Below are 23,289 nucleotides of genomic sequence, written 5' to 3' on the forward strand. Positions count from 1 at the left end.
TCAGGGGTCTGTGGTTTTCCTCTCATAGAACATTGCGTTTCCTCGCATTTGATCATCCTTGCCCCTGGACACCCCTCTAGACTTCCTCTTTTTTACAGTTCACCACCCCGGACCCCTCTAGATTTCCTCTTTTTTACAGTTCACCACCCCAGACCCCTCTAGACTTCCTCTTTTTTACAGTTCACCACCCCGGACCCCTCTAGACTTCCTCTTTTTTACAGTTCACCACCCCGGACCCCTCTAGACTTCCTCTTTTTTACAGTTCACCACCCCGGACCCCTCTAGACTTCCTCTTTTTTACAGTTCACCACCCCGGACCCCTCTAGACTTCCTCTTTTTTACAGTTCACCACCCCGGACCCCTCTAGATTTCCTCTTTTTTACAGTTCACCAATTTCCACCCCTGATTAGTAAAAAATGTACTCCAGTGGTGTTCTTAAACAAAACAAACTTTAAAAACGTTTTTTCTTTTTTTCCAGAAAATGTTGAAAGAAGACATTAAACCACTGAAGTTTTATCCATTTGTATATTTAGCTGTGTCTGTGTTTCCTTTAATAAACAGGTAAGCACCAGGACTTAAGACTCTTTATAAAGAGAACATCATATATTGTTGTCACTTGTTATCTGCTACTTAAGTTTATTGTCCACAGAAAAATGTACCCTAAGAAAAATATCAAAATGATCATTATCACCACAGATAAAATTTGTCTAATGTTATATGATTTGCTTGATTCTGATTGGCTGACATCATTTATAAAAACCGGCCTCGGTGGCGTCGTGGTTAGGCCATCGGTCTACAGGCTGGTAGGTACTGGGTTCGGATCCCAGTCGAGGCATGGGATTTTTAATCCAGATACCGACTCCAAACCCCGAGTGAGTGCTCTGCAAGGCTCATTGGGTAGGTGTAAACCACTTGCACCGACCAGTGATCCATAACTGGTTCAACAAAGGCCATGGTTTGTGCTGTCCTGCCTGTGGGAAGTGCAAATAAAAGATCCCTTGCTGCTAATCGAAAAGAGTAGCCCATGTAGTGGCGACAGCGGGTTTCCTCTAAAAATATGTGTGGTCCTTAACCATATGTCTGACGCCATATAACCGTAAATAAAAATGTGTTGAGTGCATCGTTAAATAAAACATTTCTTTTCATTTATAAAAAGAACAAGTAACATTTGTTGTTCATCAACACAATGTACATCAGTACATAAGATAACATTATACTATGTATAAAAGAATCTTGTTAGGTCATAGGGGCAGGACGTAGCCAGTGGTAAAGGGCTTGTTTCGTGTGCGGTCGGTTTGGGATCGATCCCCGTCAATGGGCCCATTGGGTTATTTCTCGATCCAGCCAGTGCACCACGACTGGTATATCAAAGGCCGTGGTATGTGCTATCCCGTCTGTGGGATAGTGCATATAAAAGATCCCTTTCACCTAATGGAAACATGTAGCAGGTTTCCTCTAAGACTCTGTCAAAATTACCAAATATTTGCCATCCAGTAGTCGATGATTAATAAATCAATATGCTGTAGTGGTGCGGTTAAACATACTTTTAACTATTTGTATGACACTTACTAAATGTCAGACTATTCAAATCTTATCTGGAGTGATGTAAATGCATGCTTATGTTTGATATTATTTCAAGCGTTTTAAATTATAACACACCATGACAATTGTTGTTTTTTTTGTTTTTTTTTTTTTAAAATATATTTATTGTCCCAGATATTTATATATTGATAATGTCAGGGTTTACACCATGACAATTTAATAAGAAAAGTTTATGCAGGGTACATTAAAAAATTCATTGATGTCAAAAACGGTACGTGTACCTATTTCCAAGCATCACATGAGGACACTGTCCCAATTCCAAGAACACATTAGATGTACAAACTGAATATTCTAAGAAACAAACTTTAAGGTGCAACCACAAAATACAATACATAAACAAAAGTAATGAGATGTTTTATTTAACAATGCACTCAACACATTTTATTTACAGTTTTATGGCATCAGATACATAGACAGTCATATACCAGTTGTTTGGCCATGTTATTTATTGCACGAGTTTTTAGTGCGCAAGAATATTATACCACGACCATGCGGTCTCGCAATATAAATTGTGTGCACTATGAACTCATGAAATAAATAGCATGGTAAAACCACTGGTATGTGGTTCTGTATTACACACATGTACCATCATTCTCCATTATGATTAACAAAAGTTTAACTAAATAACACAACGTACTTCGTTTGGAAAGTTGGTTGAATTGTATGGAATTAACAGAATCAGTGTTTCTGCCAGAACGAAATTTTTGGGTATGGCGCTATGGAATTGTATGCAACCACAGTCAACGGGGGTATGGGGGGGGGGGCAGGGGCTCCACCAGAAAGAAAATGGGTTAAGTTTAGGGTTAGAGTTAAGAAAATCATACAGTAATAACAAAAGTAATTAATTTTGTCAAAAGGTTAACTTTAAAAAAAACAAAAATCTACAAAATATTTGGGTTTTACCCTCTGGCAGAAACCCTGGGAATGCTGAGCATACTGGCTAGGAACATGACGTCATTCCTGGCTAGGAACATGACGTCATTCCTGGCTAGGAACATGATGTAATTCAGGTGAACACTTACTACACATGTGAGATTTTGTATCGCACATAATTTAATAAAATATTTTTTTATTGCACGGTCAGAATTGTCTTTATTACTATAGTAAAATTAGATTGGTATGTAATCAAAAAAATGTTTGAGAGCATTGTGAACAATTTGACTGGTACCATCGTCTTCTATCGTATCACAATCGTCTAACACTAGTCACAAAAACCAGTCTATAGCAATCAAATGAGATCACTTGCCTCCTGAACAAGCGTAAGATATGTGATATATTATACATAATGGTCAATTGCTCAGTGTATACATATTTATGGTTGTATGCTTATTTATTTGCAGACTACAAAATGCAATATCGCCAAATAACAATGTATTCGGACTGGTACTCTTAGCCTCCATAGCAGGACCACTACACGGTAAGTTGAAATTTACTCAGTTTTACTAGACTGCAAATTTTGCATGATTCCACGAATCCCACATTTTTGGTACGAAGTGTAAGATTGTGAAAGGAATCGTGATTTTCTGAGAACCATTATGGTTATAGGCCTAGGCTAGGCTTTTGATGTCATATAGAGAAAGTTATGAGCACAAAGAAGCGTGTTTCTATTCAAGGCAGGCCTCTATTTTGATCGCGACATTCTGAGACCAGGCTTGGGAATTTCAAAGCTAACTTAGCGCTACAAAATGTCATAGCCTAAGATGGTTTTATGATTTAATAGTGCTAAGATTGCTTCGAACGTATGGGCCCAGGCCTCTATTCAAGGATTTGTGATGTATTAAATTCTTCTTCTTTTCGTTTGCTTGTTGACTACACATCGAGGCCAGCAGTGACTATGAACGATACTGTTCTCTGTAGATCATTACTTGTAGAAATGTAGTCATAGTAGCTGTTGATGCATGGTATTGTGGTCTATTAGAGTGCGCTGTGCAGCCCAATACCTCTGACTTCAGCACTCGAGGTTTCTGTTAAGGTTACCTCACTCTTAGTCCATATCAGTCTAGCCTCTACCCACTGACCAGTCCAGCTTGAGTGTCCCTAACAGAAGCCAAAGCTCCTGCTGGCATGGCTGTCTAGGTCACTGAGACGTACAAGCATGTATTAAATAATTTTCAGATTCCAATGGAATCATAAAAAAACCTCATGAATTTAATTAATGAAAATGAATTTAATGCCTCTGTTTTATTTGTAATAGTTGGGAGGACGAGTATTAACAATACAATTTTCATTGGACTACTTTAAAATTTGTGTTCTATCCAAGTATTATTACTCATGTTTAAGGTCTTATTAAACACTGAATCCTTTCTTTGTAGCTGTTTGATAAGATCATGTATTTACAGTGTGATGTACACATATTACTACTGTACCACTGCCAGTATCAATGTTTTTCAAGCACTGGTATTGTTCTGTTAAAATTATAAGATCATGTATTTTCACTGTCACGTACACTTATTAGTATCTGCTTTTTGAACACTGATATTGTTCTGTTTGTCACAACCAGGTATGACCAAGAGATGATTTAGTTACTACCTGAACTTCTCAACAAAAATAACAACAACCCAGTTAGAGTTAATATAAATATATTAAAATAAAATAAACAAAAACACAGGTTTAACAAAGCTTCATGGTACCAAATTACAAAGTTATGTTCCCCCTTTTAAATTGACAATTCTACAACATTAATTTCAACCTTTCACAATCAAAAATAAATAGTTAATTAAAATCAAACAATGCTCTTATTCAGGGTGTTTAAAATTAACTGTCAAAAGTTCACTATACATCCCAAGTGTCCAAATGCTCATGTTGACTTCATGGTCACAAATCTGTTCCACTATTCCATTTTCTATGTTTCTCCAAATCAACGACAGTTCCCATCTCAAACTGCAAAATCACTAATGGCTGTGACGTCTGTTCGTCTCCCGAACTCGTCTACCTCTCATGGCTATGGCAACCATCTCAGCTTCAAAACCACCAACAAACAAAACTAAAACCTACAAGAAAAATGGGTCAACTTACAAATATTGTGTTCAATGACACGACCCCTAAATCAACTGTCAGCAACAGTTCTGCAAATGTGCACACATGAAATAAATTAATTTCATAATTAATAGTTACCTTTAACTATTCACCATACACCTTAAATACTAGCCATATGCTATTCACAAAACGATTCTACTACTATTTTGTAGGCTAATACACAGTGGAATCTCGGAACATAAATTGTGAACCACTATCCTAACACAAGTTCTTAAAATACCCCATTATGAACATTTGATACCTGCAATATTTTCTATATATGTTGTAAAACTTTTAAATACACCAGGCATCGAAATAAGCATTGTGTCTGGTAACCCATTTACAGGTTACCACAACATATAGCCTGGTAACCTATAGGTTACCACAACTATATGAAAGTTAGAATTTAATTCCTGTTACTACTACTTTTAACGCGGACGTTCTGAAATTGTATCGGTGCACGCGAACATCGGTACGAGAAACGAAATCCGGAAGTAAATGAAGACGCGGATTGCCGGCATTGCTTTGCAATTGCACAAGTGCGCACGAAAATCGGTGCAATTTTGTACGAGAAAACGAAATGCGGAAGTAAATTCATCTAGTGGACGCGGCTTAAATGCCGAATGACTATAATTGCACAAGTACACGAGAACATTGATGCAATTCCTTACGAGAAAATGAAACGCTGAAGTCTGGAATGAATTGCCTGGTTTACGTTCGGAAACAAAACTACAGTTCGTTGAACTTTTTGACGAGAACGAAAGACCGTTCTCGAATTTTCTTACATGTGGTAACCTCTCGGTAACCTGAACGACCGTTCTCGACTTATTTCGATGCCTGATACACGCTAATTAAATCCATAATATTTAACTACATAATATTTAACTATTACCTAATTATATACAACAACTGGTTTCTTAACTACACCATACAAATGCTCAAAGTGGCGCAATTTTGATTAAATGCTATTTAAAATATTCTGCCAAATAAAACAATGTACAAAAATCAGTACTCACCCCAGCTGTCCACGCCAAATCCTACATATCTCGACCACGTTGTCATAACTTTCCAACACATGCAAAGCCTGTAGCTATCTGGGTCCAACTAACTGAACAATGTGACCCGCACTGGTTTTGTCACAGCAGCCAGCAATGGAAAATTCCATGCACGGATTACACGTGCAGCCCTAAACATCAAACTAAACAGCAGGGTATTTTATACTGAGCAGAAAAAGTAACGCGCCACTATGAGTAAAACATATATACAAATATACACAAGGAAATCGACTTGTGACACTGTTTTTGATGTGCTGTTTGTTTGGGATCGATCCCTGTCGCTGAGCCCATTGGGCTATTTTGTGTTCTGGACGGTGCACCACAACTGGCCTGTGTGTGCTACCCTGTGTTGGATGGTGTATATTATTATAAAAGATCCCTTGCTATATAATGGAATAATGTAGCAGGTTTCCTCTCTGAGACTATACATCATAATTACCAAATGTTTGACATCAAATAGTCAATAATTAATAAATCAATGTGCTCTAGTGGTGTTGTTAAACAAGATCCTGTATTTTCACTGTATTGTTCTTGTTCTGCAGGCACGTTGAATGCAGTTGTGTTCGGAATGGACAAAACCACGAGAGACAAACTCACCCGCACACAGATTCAGGTGAGATTTTCAGTTTGAAGAAAACATTTTTTAGCTGATAATTATTGCAGGAATTAATGTCAGGCTGGCGCCTAACCTAGACCATTGTCTATTAACATCTCTGTTTTCAGAGCAAGAACACTAACATTGTGGCCTGTATGTAATTAATACACATTATTATACGAGCTTGTGTGTCGTACTGATTTTATAAAACGAGTGTCAGGATTCTTGTATTGCCTGAGCGAGAGTGAGTGTAATACATGAATCCTGACATGAGTAGGACACACACGCGAGTGTAGTAATTTCTTTATTATCCATATTAATATAATAATATTGTTATATGTGTATGAATAACATGGGTCATCTCAAAATGTTTCAACCACAACTAGGAGAAGACGACAAAATGACGTCAAAGCAACATCATGTTATGACGTCGTATCCTAAAATTACATCATTACACTAAATCTTTGTATTACACTTGTGCTTCGTATGATTTTTATTAACTCGGTTCTGTTGAACCACATGGAAAATTATGGTATTTTCTCCACATCTGTCAGTTTAACACCTGGTGCAGGTCTCTCTCTGACATGGATGCCATCGTTTATGCTTGCCACATACTCGCCCATATATGGAAAGTGTTTCTACACCTGACTTTGTAATTAGTTTAGATATGTGGAACTGTTCTTCTTATTTGGTGTTTCTCACTTTAAATGGGGACATTCAACAATTACATAGCCCGAAATTTGGAATGTTTTCTAGCCCCTCCCCTTGTAACATCAGAGCTTTAGATCTCACTAATTTGTGTACAACAGGGATTTTTGTCTTTTCTGATCGCAGGAAGGTTTTGTAATGTCAGGGACACTCCCACCTCATAAATTACGTAATGCTTGTCAGTACCCTCCCTTTACCCCACTTCCACTGTTATAATGACGTGATTAAACCAATATTATTATTATATTTTCCGTTTGTACCATATACCATATTTATTTTCTTCCTGGTTCATTTATTTATACTGGCCTCGGTGGGCGTCGTGGTTAGGCCATCGGTCTACAAGCTGGTAGGTACTGGGTTTGGATCCCAGTCGAGGCATGGGATTTTTAATCCAGATACCGACTCCAAATCCTGAGTGAGTGCTCCGCAAGGCTCAATGGGTAGGTGTAAACCACTTGCACCGACCAGTGATCCATAACTGGTTCAACAAAGGCCATGGTTTGTGCTATCCTGCCTGTAGGAAGCGCAAATAAAAGATCCCTTGCTGCTAATCGAAAAGAGTAGCCCATGTAGTGGCGACAGCGGGTTTCCTCTCAAAATCTGTGTGGTCCTTAACCATATGTCTGACGCCATATAACCGTAAATAAAATGTGTTGAGTGTGTCGTTAAATAAAACATTTCTTTCTTTCATTTATTTATTTATTATTATTTATTTTATTTATTATTATTATTATTATTTATTATTATTATTATTATTATCATTATTATTATTATTTATTTTTTAAACAAAACTGGCCTCTTGTCTGGGAATAAGACCACCCCATACTAAGCTCGCAGTGAGTTGTCTTGGCCCCCTGGGCTTATTTCCGGTCAAGTACGGTAGTGTGAAATTTGATTGGCTAATCAAATTCATTTGCGGCAGTAAAATCAGCATTAACATGTCGAAAATTTGAGGGTTTTCCCCAAGAGCCTGTTTACATATTCATACACTAGTACTTCTCAGTTTTTAGTTGCTCGGATGTACATGTACTTTTAAAATTTCACCTTTGAATCTTTTCTGATTGCAAAATGCATGTTTCTATAAATTTTATGAGGTAAATTCTGTTTTTAAACATGTGTGTCATATCACGTGTGTAATAAGAATGGTGATAAAGCCAAATATAAAATAGACAATGTCGTGTCTTCTTTCTTGTTACATGCTTGCTTGCTGTCAGGCCTACTTGTATTTGTAACGGGAATCCCTAGATCTCTCTGTGTATCTTAAACCCGTTTATTAGTTTCCCAGATTCAATTTATCTGATCTGGCTTTCAAGGTAGCTGTCTATGATAAAGAGTTTCACTAAGGTCTAGTGCAGAAGACGAAATGAAAACACAAAATTAACTAGTCAATTTTTATTTACACTTAACATAAAATCACACAAAACATTTATTAGGAATAAGATTGCTTCAAACCTTTCATCCTACCCCAAACCTAACAATTTACACCTCGAAACTCCACACAACCTAATAAACAAGACATGTTCGTAGCTCAGGCAAACATAGTACCTTTCTGCTGCAAACAAAATCACTAATACAAAACCACACAACCATTAAGCCACTATTACAAAACCACTAAGCCACTGATACCAAACCTAACACAGGACAAAAGACATGGTCTACTCGAACAGAAGTTAGGCATGCATGGTACCTTTGGCTATCTCCCAAGTAAGACCTCGATATGTAGTACTTCCCCCTTAATTATTAATATAGTCTACTCAGGACTTCTCAAAATAACAATCTTAAATAATTTAACTTTAATATAATAATAATTCAGCCAATGCTTAATTAATACCCAACTTAATCTACACTAATTACAAAATATATTACCAAATTGCAATACCTAAAATATTACCAAATCAACAAATCTATATCCCATATAATAAAACATTAATTATTAAAAGAATAAATCCATATCACCTATTTTCAACACAACTTAATTCCGTTTCCCTTACATATTCATAATTCATGATTCCTTTTTCTTGGTTATTTTAAACATGCAAGTCGATTGTGGGATATTGAACAATTAAGACAATCAATACTGGTTCATTTGCAAGAATAATTCCATTCCATTGTGTACATGCAGATCACTGAAAACATAATCATGTTATTACATGGACCAGTATTTAATAAAAGTCTTGATTCATCCATTTCAATTTATTTTCATGCTTATATCCAATTAAGGTCCAAGCATGCTGTCCTGGGCACATGCCTCAGCTATTTGTGCTGTCAGTGCATGACAGTGGGTTACCGGTTAATTAATATTTATTTGTTAGTGAATGACAACAGGGTGTAGTGGTCTTACACCTACCCATTGAGGCATTAAAACTTGCTCTGGGTGAGAACCGGAACCGGGCTGCAAACCCTGTACCTACCAGCCTTACATCCGATGGTTTAACCACGACACCACCGAGACCGATCTAAAAGTCTGAAATCATACACAACCCAGATTGAATCCAATTTGAGTAGAACACACACGTGTGACACGATGATAAATATTTACATTTATTTATTTATTTATATTTCTACTTTGGTCAATTGTCATTTAATGTGTACTTGTTTCTCACAGGGCTTGCTGATGTATTTTAAGTGGTTGGGGGTGGGGTTCGGGTGGGGTGGCACTGTCAGTGCAATGGCCTGGGGAAAGGAAATTTGAGGGCCTAAAGGACATTTCCCACCACTACCACCACCACCCCCTCCTCCCACAATTTGTTTTTGAATTTCAAGTGTTTAAAATATAGCTTTTCCAGCCTTCTGAGTACAGTAGCAACAAAAGCCTTTGTCTGATACAAATGTTGTGCTGAAATATGATATGTGTACACATGCTGAACATGTAACAGTAATTGAAATATATGAAATTTATGAAATTTATCTATACCAAACTCAGTCAAGTACCTGTGACTTGTATGTCTCAGGAAACAGTTTCATCTGGTGAGGGTACTATTTGGGGAACTGAGAATGTTAGAGAATTTGAAATGACTTTCACACCCAATAGCCGATGTATTTTTCATGCTGGGAATTCACAAATTGCTGGTTTTTGACAGGATTCCGGTTTATACAGGGTCTGGTTTGGCCGGGTTTCACTGTATGTGTGTGTATATATATATATATATATATATATATATATATACACACACTGGTCCACAGTACCTGGATTGTGCTACATACACACTGGTCCACAGTACCCGGATTGTGCTACATACACACTGGTCCACAGTACCTGGATTGTGCTACATACACACTGGTCCACAGTACCTGGATTGTGCTACATACACACTGGTCCACAGTACCTGGATTGTGATATATTTAGGCACTGAGTACATCTGGCTGTTCTGAAATTGTTTATACCAACATTCATTCATTTACGGGTGGGATTTAGCTCAGTCGGTTGAGTGCTCGCTTGACGTGCTTGCATCATAGGATCAAGCCACCTCTGTGGATTCATTCAACTGATTGGGTTTTTCACTCGTTCCAACCACTGCACCACAACTGGACAAAAGCCATGGTATGTGCTTTCCTGTCTGTGGGAAAGTGCATATATAAAAGATCCCTTGCTGCATTACGAAAAAATGTAACGGGTTTCCTCTGATGACTACGAGTCATAATTACCAAATGTTTGACATCCAATAGCTGATGGTTAATTAATCAATGTGTTCTAATGGTGTTGTTAAACAAAACAGACTTTACTTCATTCATTTATTCATTCATTAATCATTCACTGAAACTCGTGAGCTGTATGTAATGACTAATGGCTGTTGTTAAAAGGTCATTAATCATTCATTGGCTGTAGAAAAGTTGTCGTACATTTGTTCCTTTTCATTTGTTAACTTGCTGATTGGTTTTACAATTTACAGATTTCAGTGGGGGAGGGGGGCACATGGGCCATGGCCCCCCCAATCAAACCTATTTTTTTAATACTGTATTAAATTTTATAAAATCATACACACATACATACATACATACATACATACATACATAAATACATACATAGTATGGGCTGCCGCCCCCCACCCCAATTATAAAGTCATGCCAGTGGACTGGAGTTGGTTGCAATTCAAACCAGAATAATTGAATAACAATAATTTCACCTTTTTTAATATTTAGCTTTACTAATTCGCATTCGGGTTTGAGTTTTAAGGATTGTTTTCCTTCTTTTAACTTCATTATATATTTATTAATTATACTAATAGTCTAATACTCACTTCGGTTTGGGTTTTAAATATTACATTTGTTTTTCCATCATTGCCACCCTCGCCATCACCAAATTCATTATACATGTAGTTCAGAGCTCAAACTTAAAAGTTTGTTACTGACGGCGATTTTGAAATGTTTTTGCCATACGCAAACTGCTTACCTACAGCCTGCCTACAGCAAATTAAACCAGTAACCTTTGCAACAAATTTTTAAAAAGATCTCCTCGACCCAAGGCAATAATTTATATCCAGCTACCAGGGTTTCTGCCAGAGGGTAAAACGAGTATGGTGCCATACCCAAATATCTTTTGCCCCATTTTGTTTTTTTAATTAATTAATTAATTACTCTTATCATTACTGTATGATTTTCTTGACCCTAACCCTAAACTTGGCCCATATTCTTTCTGGGGGAGGCCCCCCATATTCTCTGTTCACTGTGGTTGCGTTCAATTCCATAGCGCCATACCCAAATATTTCTTTCTGGCAGAAACACTGTTGATGTCTGTGGGAAAGTGCATATATAAAAGATCCCTTATTGCTAATGAGAAAATGTAATGGGTTCCTTTGATGACTACGAGTCAGAATTACCAAATGTAGCGTAATCAATGTGCTCTAGTTGTGTCATTAAACAAAACACTCTTTTTTCATATCATATCTACAGCAATTGCTGTCAGTTATAAGTTTGTTTTGTTTAACAACACCACTAGAGCACATTGATTTATTAATCATCGGCTATTGGATGTCAAACATTTGGTAATTCTGAGAGGAAATCTGCTACCTTTTTCCATTAGTAGCAAAGGATCTTTTATATTCACTATCCCACAGATAGGATAATACATACCACAGCCTTTGATATACCAGTCATGGAGCACTGGCTGGAACGAGAAATAACTCGACCGGTCCACCAATGGGGATCGATCCTAGACAGATCGCGCATCAAATGAAAGCTTTATCGCTGGGCTACGTCCTGCCCCTTAAATGGCGTCAGTGCCAACTGCAAGTTCGAGTTGTGTGTTTAATTTTACTACTTCTCACTTGGTTTGGGTTTCAGGGATTGTGTGTACTTTACCTCTCCTGCATTTCTTTGTTAACCTGACTAACTCTTCCTGTTTGCCTTGCATTTGCTCCACCAGGTGGCACTGCAGACTCGCTGGCACCACGACGAAGTGCGGGAATATCCAGTGACGCACCGTGTTTCCGATCCACCGCCCACCGGCAACATTCCATTCCAGCATATCTCTTACTCAAAGCTGTATTAGTGCTAGTCCACATTTATCCACATGCCCATTTAATCTTGCTATTATAAATAGAGATTATTATATGAGCTTGTGTATCGTACTGATTTTACGAAACAAGTGTCAGGATTTTTGTATTGCCCGAGCGAGAGCGAGGGTAATACATGAATCCTGACACGAGTTTCATAAAATCAGTACGACTCACACGCGAGTGTAATAATTTCCTTATTATCCATATTATTATTATTGTTGTTTTCTTTATGAATAACACGACCCAACTGAAAATATTTCAGCCACAACTAGAAGGAGATAACGAAATGACGTCTTATTTCAAATGCACAGTATGAGCTAGGACTGGAGAAGCAACGTCATGTTATGACGTCGCTTCCCAAAATTACGTCATTACATTTGTTTTAATACGTGTGCTTCGTATTATTATTATTAACTTGGATGTGTTGAACCATATGGATAATAACAGTAATAAAGACAATTCGGACAGTGCAATAAAAAAGAAAAAATTATTGAACATATGTGTGATACAAAATCTTGCATACATAGTACATGTTTACCTGAATGACTTCATGTTCCTAGACAGGACGCTCAGCGTTCCGTCAATTCATCATCATCGTTATCATCAACCATGCAGTATATATGCGATGTCATTCTTCAGGGCTTCTAGATTATGGTAGCCCCACTCCCCTGGCTAGTGATATTCAATGTTGGGCTAGTAAATAACTACTGTTGCCATGCCAGACAGGGCTTCTAGATTATGGTAGCCCCACTCCCCTGGCTAGTGATATTCATTGTTGGGCTAGTAAATAACTACTGTTGCCATGCCAGACAGGGCTTCTAGATTATGGTAGCCCCACTCCCCTGGCTAGTGATATTCAATGTTGGGCTAGTAAATAACTACTGTTGCCATGCCAGACAGGGCTTCTAGATTATGGTAGCCCCACTCCCCTGGCTAGTGATATTCATTGTTGGGCTAGTCAATAACTACTGTTGCCATGCCCAACGGCTAGTGATTTTTTTTGGGTCAAATGTTGCAGTTAAGTCTATTTTGTAAATATGAATATCCTGCTGCCACCCCAACCCCCCCAATGTTAGTGTTTTTAAGCTCTATCTCCCTCTTTAGGTGACATATTTGATTATTACTATTATTTAGTAAAATTGTATCAAAGTAGGGCTAGTACATGTAGTTACTGTAAACAAAACCATAATCCAGGGTGTGAGGAATTTAACCATGTTACTAATATTTCATCTCATCTTACTGATATTCAGCCCCACTTACATCTCTCTACAGTTTATACAGACATTACTAAAATAAATAAAGTAGTGAATTAAATCTGGTCTACAAAACAATATGTTCCCTTATTTCTTTCCATCAGTATTTTATACCATTTCTTTAAATCTAAATTTTTGAAGTTAAACAAATCAAATTTGATTAACAAATTTCCAAACTGCATGTATTTTAACTTATGGACATCAAAATTGACTGCATTACTTGTTTTGGGGAGTTCAAATTAAAAACCTCCCATTTTATGTGGAATGATGGCACATTTTTCAGATGTCATTGTAACAGAACAGTGTTCTCGCTGCTCCATTTAAGCGGGGCACCCCGCCCCACTATTCCATTTTGCCGCCCTCCTTTCACGTTCCCCGCCCTCCTTTATTTTTGAGCGCCCTCCTTTATTTTTTAGCGCCCCTCTTTATTTTCTAGCACCTATCTCCGCTATTTCCAAATGCACTTTTTTCCACACAAAAAACAACGATCAGTCTGCACACTGGACATCAAAGGAAACAAGCTGCGTTGTGTACGAAAAAGGAATTGACGAAACATTTACGACAGTTACCGTAGCGTAATTTAACAGTATTTTTAACAGCCTCTATTTTGTCCAATATCTGTATCCATTTGTATGTTTGATAGACAAAATAAAAGTTATATTTTATGTAAGCAATGAAAAAATATAATTTTTTTATGGATTCGGCAATCTCCGATTGAAAAAACCCCTCTTATTTGGCGCCAAATTTGTCACGTGATCAGAACGGTCATTCTGTCTTTTGTTTCCACTATCTATCGTTTGATATTTTGTCCTCAGTTGCAGATATAATTGGTTGAAACTGATGATTTTTACTTTCTGTTATTCTGTTTATTCAGCAGTTCTTTATAAAATATTGTAATCTTTTAATTTTGAGGGGATATGAACGCTTATAAAAACAATGGAAGTGGTAGTGTTTATTATTAAAATCATTTATCTTGAGTGTCAAATAATATATACACCGCCTTTACAAAAACAAAACTACTTTTTATCAGCTGGCGATAATATTTTATCACAGCGATCGATTCATTCGATGAAGATGGAAATAACAAAAATGTATCTGACATTAGGAGATCACTTTACAAACATCTTTATTGTTTTTCGTATATCTTGAAATCTTTATTAAAAATAATAATATTAAAACTTTGATCGGTCCAGCAAAACCGGAACTGCCCATGAATGTCAGACCGATATCATCTTTGGTTCAATTAAAAGACGAGTTTTTTTATAAACCCATTTGCACTTTTTTGTAGGCAAAATAAGGAGTATGTCTATTCTCAGTCTACCAACACACAACAATATGATAACCAAACTACTCCTTCCCCCCCCCCCCCCCTTTTTTTTTGTTTAGTTTTTTGCTTTTCATTTATTGGTGGGGGCTTTGGGGGTTTTTTTTTAAGGGTGTGGTGCCGACCGGCCGCCCTCCTTTAATTTTCGCCCAGCGAGAACACTTGACAGAAGCATAAAGTCAAGTTTAGCAATAAAACCTTGTGATAGGGACTAGTTGTTCAAACATGTTAGCTTTACCACTGGTATTCGTCCATAATACAATGTTGTGTAGACTGAGAAACCAAGTATTAGATACTAGCTTAACCATGATTTGAACAGCTAATCCCTCTCACAACTGTGCGATCTCACAGTGCAATGCTAAAAGACTTGCAAAAAAGAATGCTTTGTTGTCTAGCAGAGCCTAAGAGGCTTTTGTGGAGTAGGCCCCAGTTCTTTTGTGGATTGTGCAATATTTTAACCAGGACTGACTGGTCTATTCTTTATATATACCTGGTAATAAGAATGTAGTTTGGTTTACTTTAACTCCAGTCAAGATCATGTGCCAATTATATGTGATGGAGAATGTACGAGGGGGTGTAGATTCGTGAAAAATAATTAACGAGCCCCACAAATGAGAAGTGGGTTTTGGGGTTAAAGGTGCAGACCGTAGTTTCACACTAAATGCACACTAAGTTTAGTTAATCTACAAACCTGTAACACATCTGGATAAAGTTACAACTGAGTGAATCATGAGTTTGTTACTTTGAAATAGTGAAATACCCTCTAAAAATAGACTAAAACTCTACTCCATAACTGTTACTTCCCAGACGCACATGCATTTTTAAAAATATGATAAATGCATTTTGTGATATTAAAAACACCAGGATCACCAAAAACACTTTGAATGGGCAGAATTGGATAATATAAACAATAAAATCTAACTAAAGTATCATTTCAGTCATCAAAAAATGGCTCTAATAGTAAACAATATGCCTTAGTGTTTAAAAACTAGAGTATGTCCCTTTAAAGAAAAGCTAACACTATATCTAATTGTAAGATAATTACTGAATTAATACACTAGTCTTGTGCTTCTGTTAGTGCCACCATTCATGTGTTTTCACATTAATGATAAGATAATTACTGAATTAATACACTAGGCTTGTGCTTCTGTTAGTGCCACCATTCATGTGTTTTCACATTAATGATAAGATAATTACTGAATTAATACACTAGGCTTGTGCTTCTGTTAGTGCCACCATTCATGTGTTTTCACATTAATGATAAGATAATTACTGAATTAATACACTAGTCTTGTGCTTCTGTTAGTGCCACCATTCATGTGTTTTCACATTAATGATAAGATAATTACTGAATTAATACACTAGGCTTGTGCTTCTGTTAGTGCCACCATTCATGTGTTTTCACATTAATGATAAGATAATTACTGAATTAATACACTAGGCTTGTGCTTCTGTTAGTGCCACCATTCATGTGTTTTCACATTAATGATAAGATAATTACTGAATTAATACACTAGTCTTGTGCTTCTGTTAGTGCCACCATTCATGTGTTTTCACATTAATGATAAGATAATTACTGAATTAATACACTAGGCTTGTGCTTCTGTTAGTGCCACCATTCATGTGTTTTCACATTAATGATAAGATAATTACTGAATTAATACACTAGTCTTGTGCTTCTGTTAGTGCCACCATTCATGTGTTTTCACATTAATGATAAGATAATTACTGAATTAATACACTAGGCTTGTGCTTCTGTTAGTGCCACCATTCATGTGTTTTCACATTAATGATAAGATAATTACTGAATTAATACACTAGGCTTGTGCTTCTGTTAGTGCCACCATTCATGTGTTTTCACATTAATGATAAGATAATTACTGAATTAATACACTAGTCTTGTGCTTCTGTTAGTGCCACCATTCATGTGTTTTCACATTAATGATAAGATAATTACTGAATTAATACACTAGTCTTGTGCTTCTGTTAGTGCCACCATTCATGTGTTTTCACATTAATGATAAGATAATTACTGAATTAATACACTAGTCTTGTGCTTCTGTTAGTGCCACCATTCATGTGTTTTCACATTAATGATAAGATAATTACTGAATTAATACACTAGTCTTGTGCTTCTGTTAGTGCCACCATTCATGTGTTTTCACATTAATGATAAGATAATTACTGAATTAATACACTAGTCTTGTGCTTCTGTTAGTGCCACCATTCATGTGTTTTCACATTAATGATAAGATAATTACTGAATTAATACACTAGTCTTGTGCTTCTGTTAGTGCCACCATTCATGTGTTTTCACATTAATGATAAGATAATTACTGAATTAATACACTAGTCTTGTGCTTCTGTTAGTGCCACCATTCATGTGTTTTCACATTAATGATAAGATAATTACTGAATTAATACACTAGTCTTGTGCTTCTGTTAGTGCCACCATTCATGTGTTTTCACATTAATGATAAGATAATTACTGAATTAATACACTAGTCTTGTGCTTCTGTTAGTGCCACCATTCATGTGTTTTCACATTAATGATAAGATAATTACTGAATTAATACACTAGTCTTGTGCTTCTGTTAGTGCCACCATTCATGTGTTTTCACATTAATGATAAGATAATTACTGAATTAATACACTAGGCTTGTGCTTCTGTTAGTGCCACCATTCATGTGTTTTCACATTAATGATAAGATAATTACTGAATTAATACACTAGGCTTGTGCTTCTGTTAGTGCCACCATTCATGTGTTTTCACATTAATGATAAGATAATTACTGAATTAATACACTAGTCTTGTGCTTCTGTTAGTGCCACCATTCATGTGTTTTCACATTAATGATAAGATAATTACTGAATTAATACACTAGGCTTGTGCTTCTGTTAGTGCCACCATTCATGTGTTTTCACATTAATGATAAGATAATTACTGAATTAATACACTAGTCTTGTGCTTCTGTTAGTGCCACCATTCATGTGTTTTCACATTAATGATAAGATAATTACTGAATTAATACACTAGGCTTGTGCTTCTGTTAGTGCCACCATTCATGTGTTTTCACATTAATGATAAGATAATTACTGAATTAATACACTAGGCTTGTGCTTCTGTTAGTGCCACCATTCATGTGTTTTCACATTAATGATAAGATAATTACTGAATTAATACACTAGTCTTGTGCTTCTGTTAGTGCCACCATTCATGTGTTTTCACATTAATGATAAGATAATTACTGAATTAATACACTAGGCTTGTGCTTCTGTTAGTGCCACCATTCATGTGTTTTCACATTAATGATAAGATAATTACTGAATTAATACACTAGTCTTGTGCTTCTGTTAGTGCCACCATTCATGTGTTTTCACATTAATGATAAGATAATTACTGAATTAATACACTAGGCTTGTGCTTCTGTTAGTGCCACCATTCATGTGTTTTCACATTAATGATAAGATAATTACTGAATTAATACACTAGGCTTGTGCTTCTGTTAGTGCCACCATTCATGTGTTTTCACATTAATGATAAGATAATTACTGAATTAATACACTAGTCTTGTGCTTCTGTTAGTGCCACCATTCATGTGTTTTCACATTAATGGTAAGATAATTACTGAATTAATACACTAGTCTTGTGCTTCTGTTAGTGCCACCATTCATGTGTTTTCACATTAATGATAAGATAATTACTGAATTAATACACTAGGCTTGTGCTTCTGTTAGTGCCACCATTCATCTTTGAATTATCATTGTATCATTTAACAAAAATGTGTTTTCACATTAATTTTATAACTGGCTTTTTAAATACATTTATAAGTTTGTACTACTTACTTGTCACATAAAACAGAGCTAACCACCTTACATTGCCTTTGTCATTTGATGTAGTGCTTACAACTGGTTGTAAATAGTAAATACAATGTATAGTGAAACCTGTTAACAGTTGACATTTATCAAACACTAGAATTATGTACTTGCTTGTAAGTGGCTTTAAAAAAAGAGACAATCCTGAAGCCCAAAATACACCAAAGCTGGGTCTGGGTCAGGCGAGTGTAGCAAAGACAGCACGCCTGGTGTATTTTGACGTCTGCATCTGTAACTGTTACGTGTTTTCAGTATATATTAACAGTGTTCATATTTTTAGATATATTATGTTCTATAAAGACCAACAATAATTATGAATCTTTGCATTTTCAAAAAGTCTTTTATTTTTATATTACACAAAAACAAGTTAATTATATTTCATATAGTACAAACAATTGTAAATAATAATTAAAAAAAGATATTTACAGCATATAATTGTACAGTAAAGATTCAAGGTCCCCAACCTTGACATTGCTCTTGTTTCTTGGGACAGTAAATTAAAAAAAATAATAATAATAAAAAATTATGAGAATTCTACTTGATACATTGATACATGTATATATCTATATCTTTCCTGTTGATTATTTAAAAAAAACAAAAACGAATTTAAATGTGACTCATACGCTGTCAGGCTACAGCTGCCATTGTGAAAATATAGCGCATGTTCTATGTCGTCTGTTGCCAGATCTGTAGTTCGCGCCAATACAGACGCTGGGTGTGTTTTGTCACATTTGATACAGTGCACGTTTGATTTCCGACTGGTACCATACTCGCCAGACCCAGACTCAGACCCAGCTTCAGTGTGTTTTGGGCCTTAGAGTATAAAGAAGTGACCAGTCCTCAAAATACTAGGAACGGATGTGCATTTACGCAATAGCAAAAAAACCAGAGAGGAGATTTGACTGAATTGTATTGAATTGAATAACACATTAGTTATGACATCAGGTGTATTTAGAAATAGGCTTGCCCTAGAGGGCTGGACAGAATAGTCTAGCACCATGCAAAAGCTGCCTAACTCAGTTTAGTTGGCAAGAATGGTATATATATATATTATGCATTAGGGACAATTTATATATATATATTTTTAACATGTTTTATATTTATTTTTAACAGGTTTAACTATATGTATGTTTATATAACATGTCTTATTATTATATATATATATATATATATATGTAGAAGTTGTCTGTGATACTTAAATTATTGTGTTTTAACGTTTTATGTTGTACCTGTATGTACCTAACAGTATACAAATGTGATGTAGTTGCCCACCAATAACCTATTAACTGCACAGTATTACCATTATAACATGTTTGTGCATACAAATGCGTACTACTTATTAACATGTTGTCTTTGTACACTTGGTGTATAATGCTAGTATCAGACTACCAACTGTCAGTGCACAAAATTGGCCAACTTTCTGCTGTCACAACTTCTACAACTGTTCCATTTGCTAGTCTGAGCGCTCTTACAACTCGATTCTCATCGTATACCACTTCTACGACCGATTAGTTGTTAATCTGAGCGCACCCGTCGTAAGTTGGGGAAATTACAATGCAACCGTCGAGTTGGTCAACTCTGTCCTGACAGTTGACAGTTTGAGCCTAGCATATGGCCGTACATTCTGTAAAATCTGATGGTTTATTGTTTCAAACACACTATCTCATTTTATTCCTCTCTGTTTCACCGGTCTTCCAATATATTGATTTTGGTTTTCATACATGTAGGTGTTACGAGGAAGTTTAGGAAGGGTTAGTTGTAATAAATTTATGACTATAGTCTACCCCATCCTCCTGCAAAAGTGTGTTTTGTAAATAACTTCAGTTTGGTTTTGGAAATAACAAAAAAATACTATTTGAGTGTGCAATTTAGATATAAATCAGCTCAGAAATAAATAACTTGTAGTAAATTCCAAAGTATGGGATCCCGTGTGGGATGGACTATAATATTTAACTGCAAAAAAAAAAAAAAAAAGTACGTGAAAAGTGTTAATTTGTACACAAAACCCAACCCCAAACCTCCCTGGTGACATCCCTTGTCGTCCTCTTGTCATTATTTTGGTCAACCTCCTTTCACTTCATTTTGGTCATCCTGTTTTCTATTTATTCTGATAATCTCTTCCATGTTTTGGTCATCCTTGTTCCATTTATTTTGGTTAACCTCATTTCCATATACTGTTTTGTCACCCTCTTCATTTACTTTGGTTCCTCTCCATATGCTACATGTATTTTTGTCATACTTTTCCATTTATGTATTTTTGTCAACCTCTTCCATTTATTTTGGTCATCCTCTTGTCCATTTATTTTTGTTAACCTCTTCCATTTATTTTGGTCAACCTCTTCTATTTATTTTGGTCAACCTCTTCCATTTATTTTGGTCAACCTCTTCCATTTATTTTGATCCTCTTTTCCACATTTTAGTCAACTTTTTCATTTATTTTGGTCAACCTCTTCCATTTATTTTGGTCAACCTCTTCCATTTATTTTGATCAACCTCTTCCATTTATTTTGGTCAACCTCTTCCATTTATTTTGATCAACCTCTTTTCCACATTTTAGTCAACTTTTTCATTTATTTTGATCAACCTCTTCCATTTATTTTGGTCAACCTCTTCCATTTATTTTGATCAACTTCTTTTCCACATATTTTTAGTCAACTTTTTCATTTATTTTGGATAACCTCTTTTCCATTTACTTTGATCATCATCGTTTAATTTTTTTACAATTATTTCAAAATCACTTGCCAAAGATGGAAGGATCCTAAGTAAAACCAGCCCTCGCCACTCCCCCCCCCCCCCCCCCCCCCCCCCCCCAATAAAAGCCACTTTTCACATTTACTTGTTTAAAATGGTTGTGATACCTGTACATTTGTCAACATAAACATTGCACGTGTTTGAGAACACATTATTGATTGGTTGCAATTATCCTATTTCTGAGGGTGGTGTTTTTGTAGTGTGTGTGTGTGTGTGTGTGTGTGTTTATATATATATATTTATTAAAATCTTAATTATCATTTTTCATGTGCAATTACTTAAAATAGAATTATAATGTATTTTTATTATATACATGTATGTTGTGTTTTATTGTGCTACATTTGGATGGCTTTGTGCAACTGTTTGAAAAAGTCCAGAAGATGATTTTTATTTTCATTTGTTTTGCTCTATTTTTGAAAGATATCTCTAATGTAATGATCTTTGTACATGTATGTCCTACACGTTGTCGCTAATGACATCTATACACTGTACATGCCTGGAGCTCATTAATAAATGTACATGCCACATGCTGTCTCTATTGACATCTATACACTGTACATGCCTGGAGCTCATTAATAAATGTACATGCCACATGCTGTCTCTATTGACATCTATACACTGTACATGCCTGGAGCTCATTAATAAATGTACATGCCACATGCTGTCTCTATTGACATCTATACACTGTACATGCCTGGAGCTCATTAATAAATGAATCTTTACGGTGCTACACGTTTATTTATTACTTAATACTAACTGGCATATGGTCTGGTCTGTATGTTATTGTGTGGTTGCTTCTCTTTTCTTTCTTTGTTTAATTGGTGTCGGTGTGGTTTTTGTTTAAACAGGTAATTAGACTAACATCAACATTTTGATTAAAGATCGGTTGGAATGGGGTGGGGTGGGTGGGGGTTCTTGGTGTTAAAAACTTTAAGGTATTAAAATAAAATGTTTTATCCTGCAGCCACTGTTTGTATATTGGTCAATTATGATGACCAACTAAAACAAAGTCATAAACGCATACCAGCAGATTATGACCTTTGACATCACGCATGTTACTTCATATGACATGGGGGGGGGGGTACTTATCTCAGTGGTACAGCGCTAGCTCGATGCGCGGTCGGTCTGGGTTCGATCCTCGTCAGTGGGCCCATTGGGCTGTTTCTCGTTCCAGCCAGTGCACCACGACTAGTATATCAAAGGCTGTGGTATGTACTACCATGTATGTGGGATGGTGCATATAAAAGATCCCTTGCTGCTAATCGAAAAGAGTAGACCATGAAGTGGCGACAGCTGGTTTCCTCTCTCAATATCTGTGTGGTCCTTAACTATATGTCTGATGCCATATAACCGTAAATAAAATGTGTTGAGTGCGTCGTGAAATAAAACATTTCTTTCTTTGTTTCATATGACTCTAAGATGCATTACCGAATCACTCATTTGACCTCTATGTCATGGTACAATGTACTATTTTGAAGTAATGGAAATACATGTAATAGCTATTTCCATTATTTCCTATGGACTGTGGGATAAAAATAACTAGTTAAGGAGTAGGATACTGGCTTTATCCTGTTCAGGCCAAATGGGAAATGCCGCTTGGCAAGCCTTGAAGAAT

General features: G+C 36.1%; 1 protein-coding gene and 1 long non-coding RNA gene across 4 annotated transcripts in view; one reads left to right on the top strand and one right to left on the bottom strand.

The window, feature by feature from the left end:
* Positions 1–23,289, top strand: part of LOC121375575 (cyclic AMP receptor-like protein A) — a 58,136-nt gene that overhangs the window by 26,973 nt on the left and 7,874 nt on the right. For 2 of the 3 annotated variants that reach the window (XM_041503096.1, XM_041503105.1), the window contains exons 11-13: positions 479–561; positions 2,943–3,019; positions 6,215–6,285. In XM_041503096.1, the coding sequence (XP_041359030.1) occupies positions 479–561; positions 2,943–3,019; positions 6,215–6,285 (231 nt within the window). Of the gene's footprint in view, positions 1–478; positions 562–2,942; positions 3,020–6,214; positions 6,286–12,337; positions 12,592–23,289 lie in introns of those variants that run through there. The other variant, XM_041503113.1, reaches the window with a different exon arrangement.
* LOC121375593 lies at positions 4,168–5,704 on the bottom strand. The gene is made up of 2 exons (XR_005958326.1): positions 5,634–5,704; positions 4,168–4,592 (listed from the first exon to the last, which is right to left on the bottom strand). It is a non-coding gene; the product is annotated as an uncharacterized LOC121375593 (long non-coding RNA).

Source organism: Gigantopelta aegis, chromosome 1, assembly GCF_016097555.1.
Source record: "Gigantopelta aegis isolate Gae_Host chromosome 1, Gae_host_genome, whole genome shotgun sequence".
Taxonomy (NCBI): domain Eukaryota; kingdom Metazoa; phylum Mollusca; class Gastropoda; order Neomphalida; family Peltospiridae; genus Gigantopelta; species Gigantopelta aegis.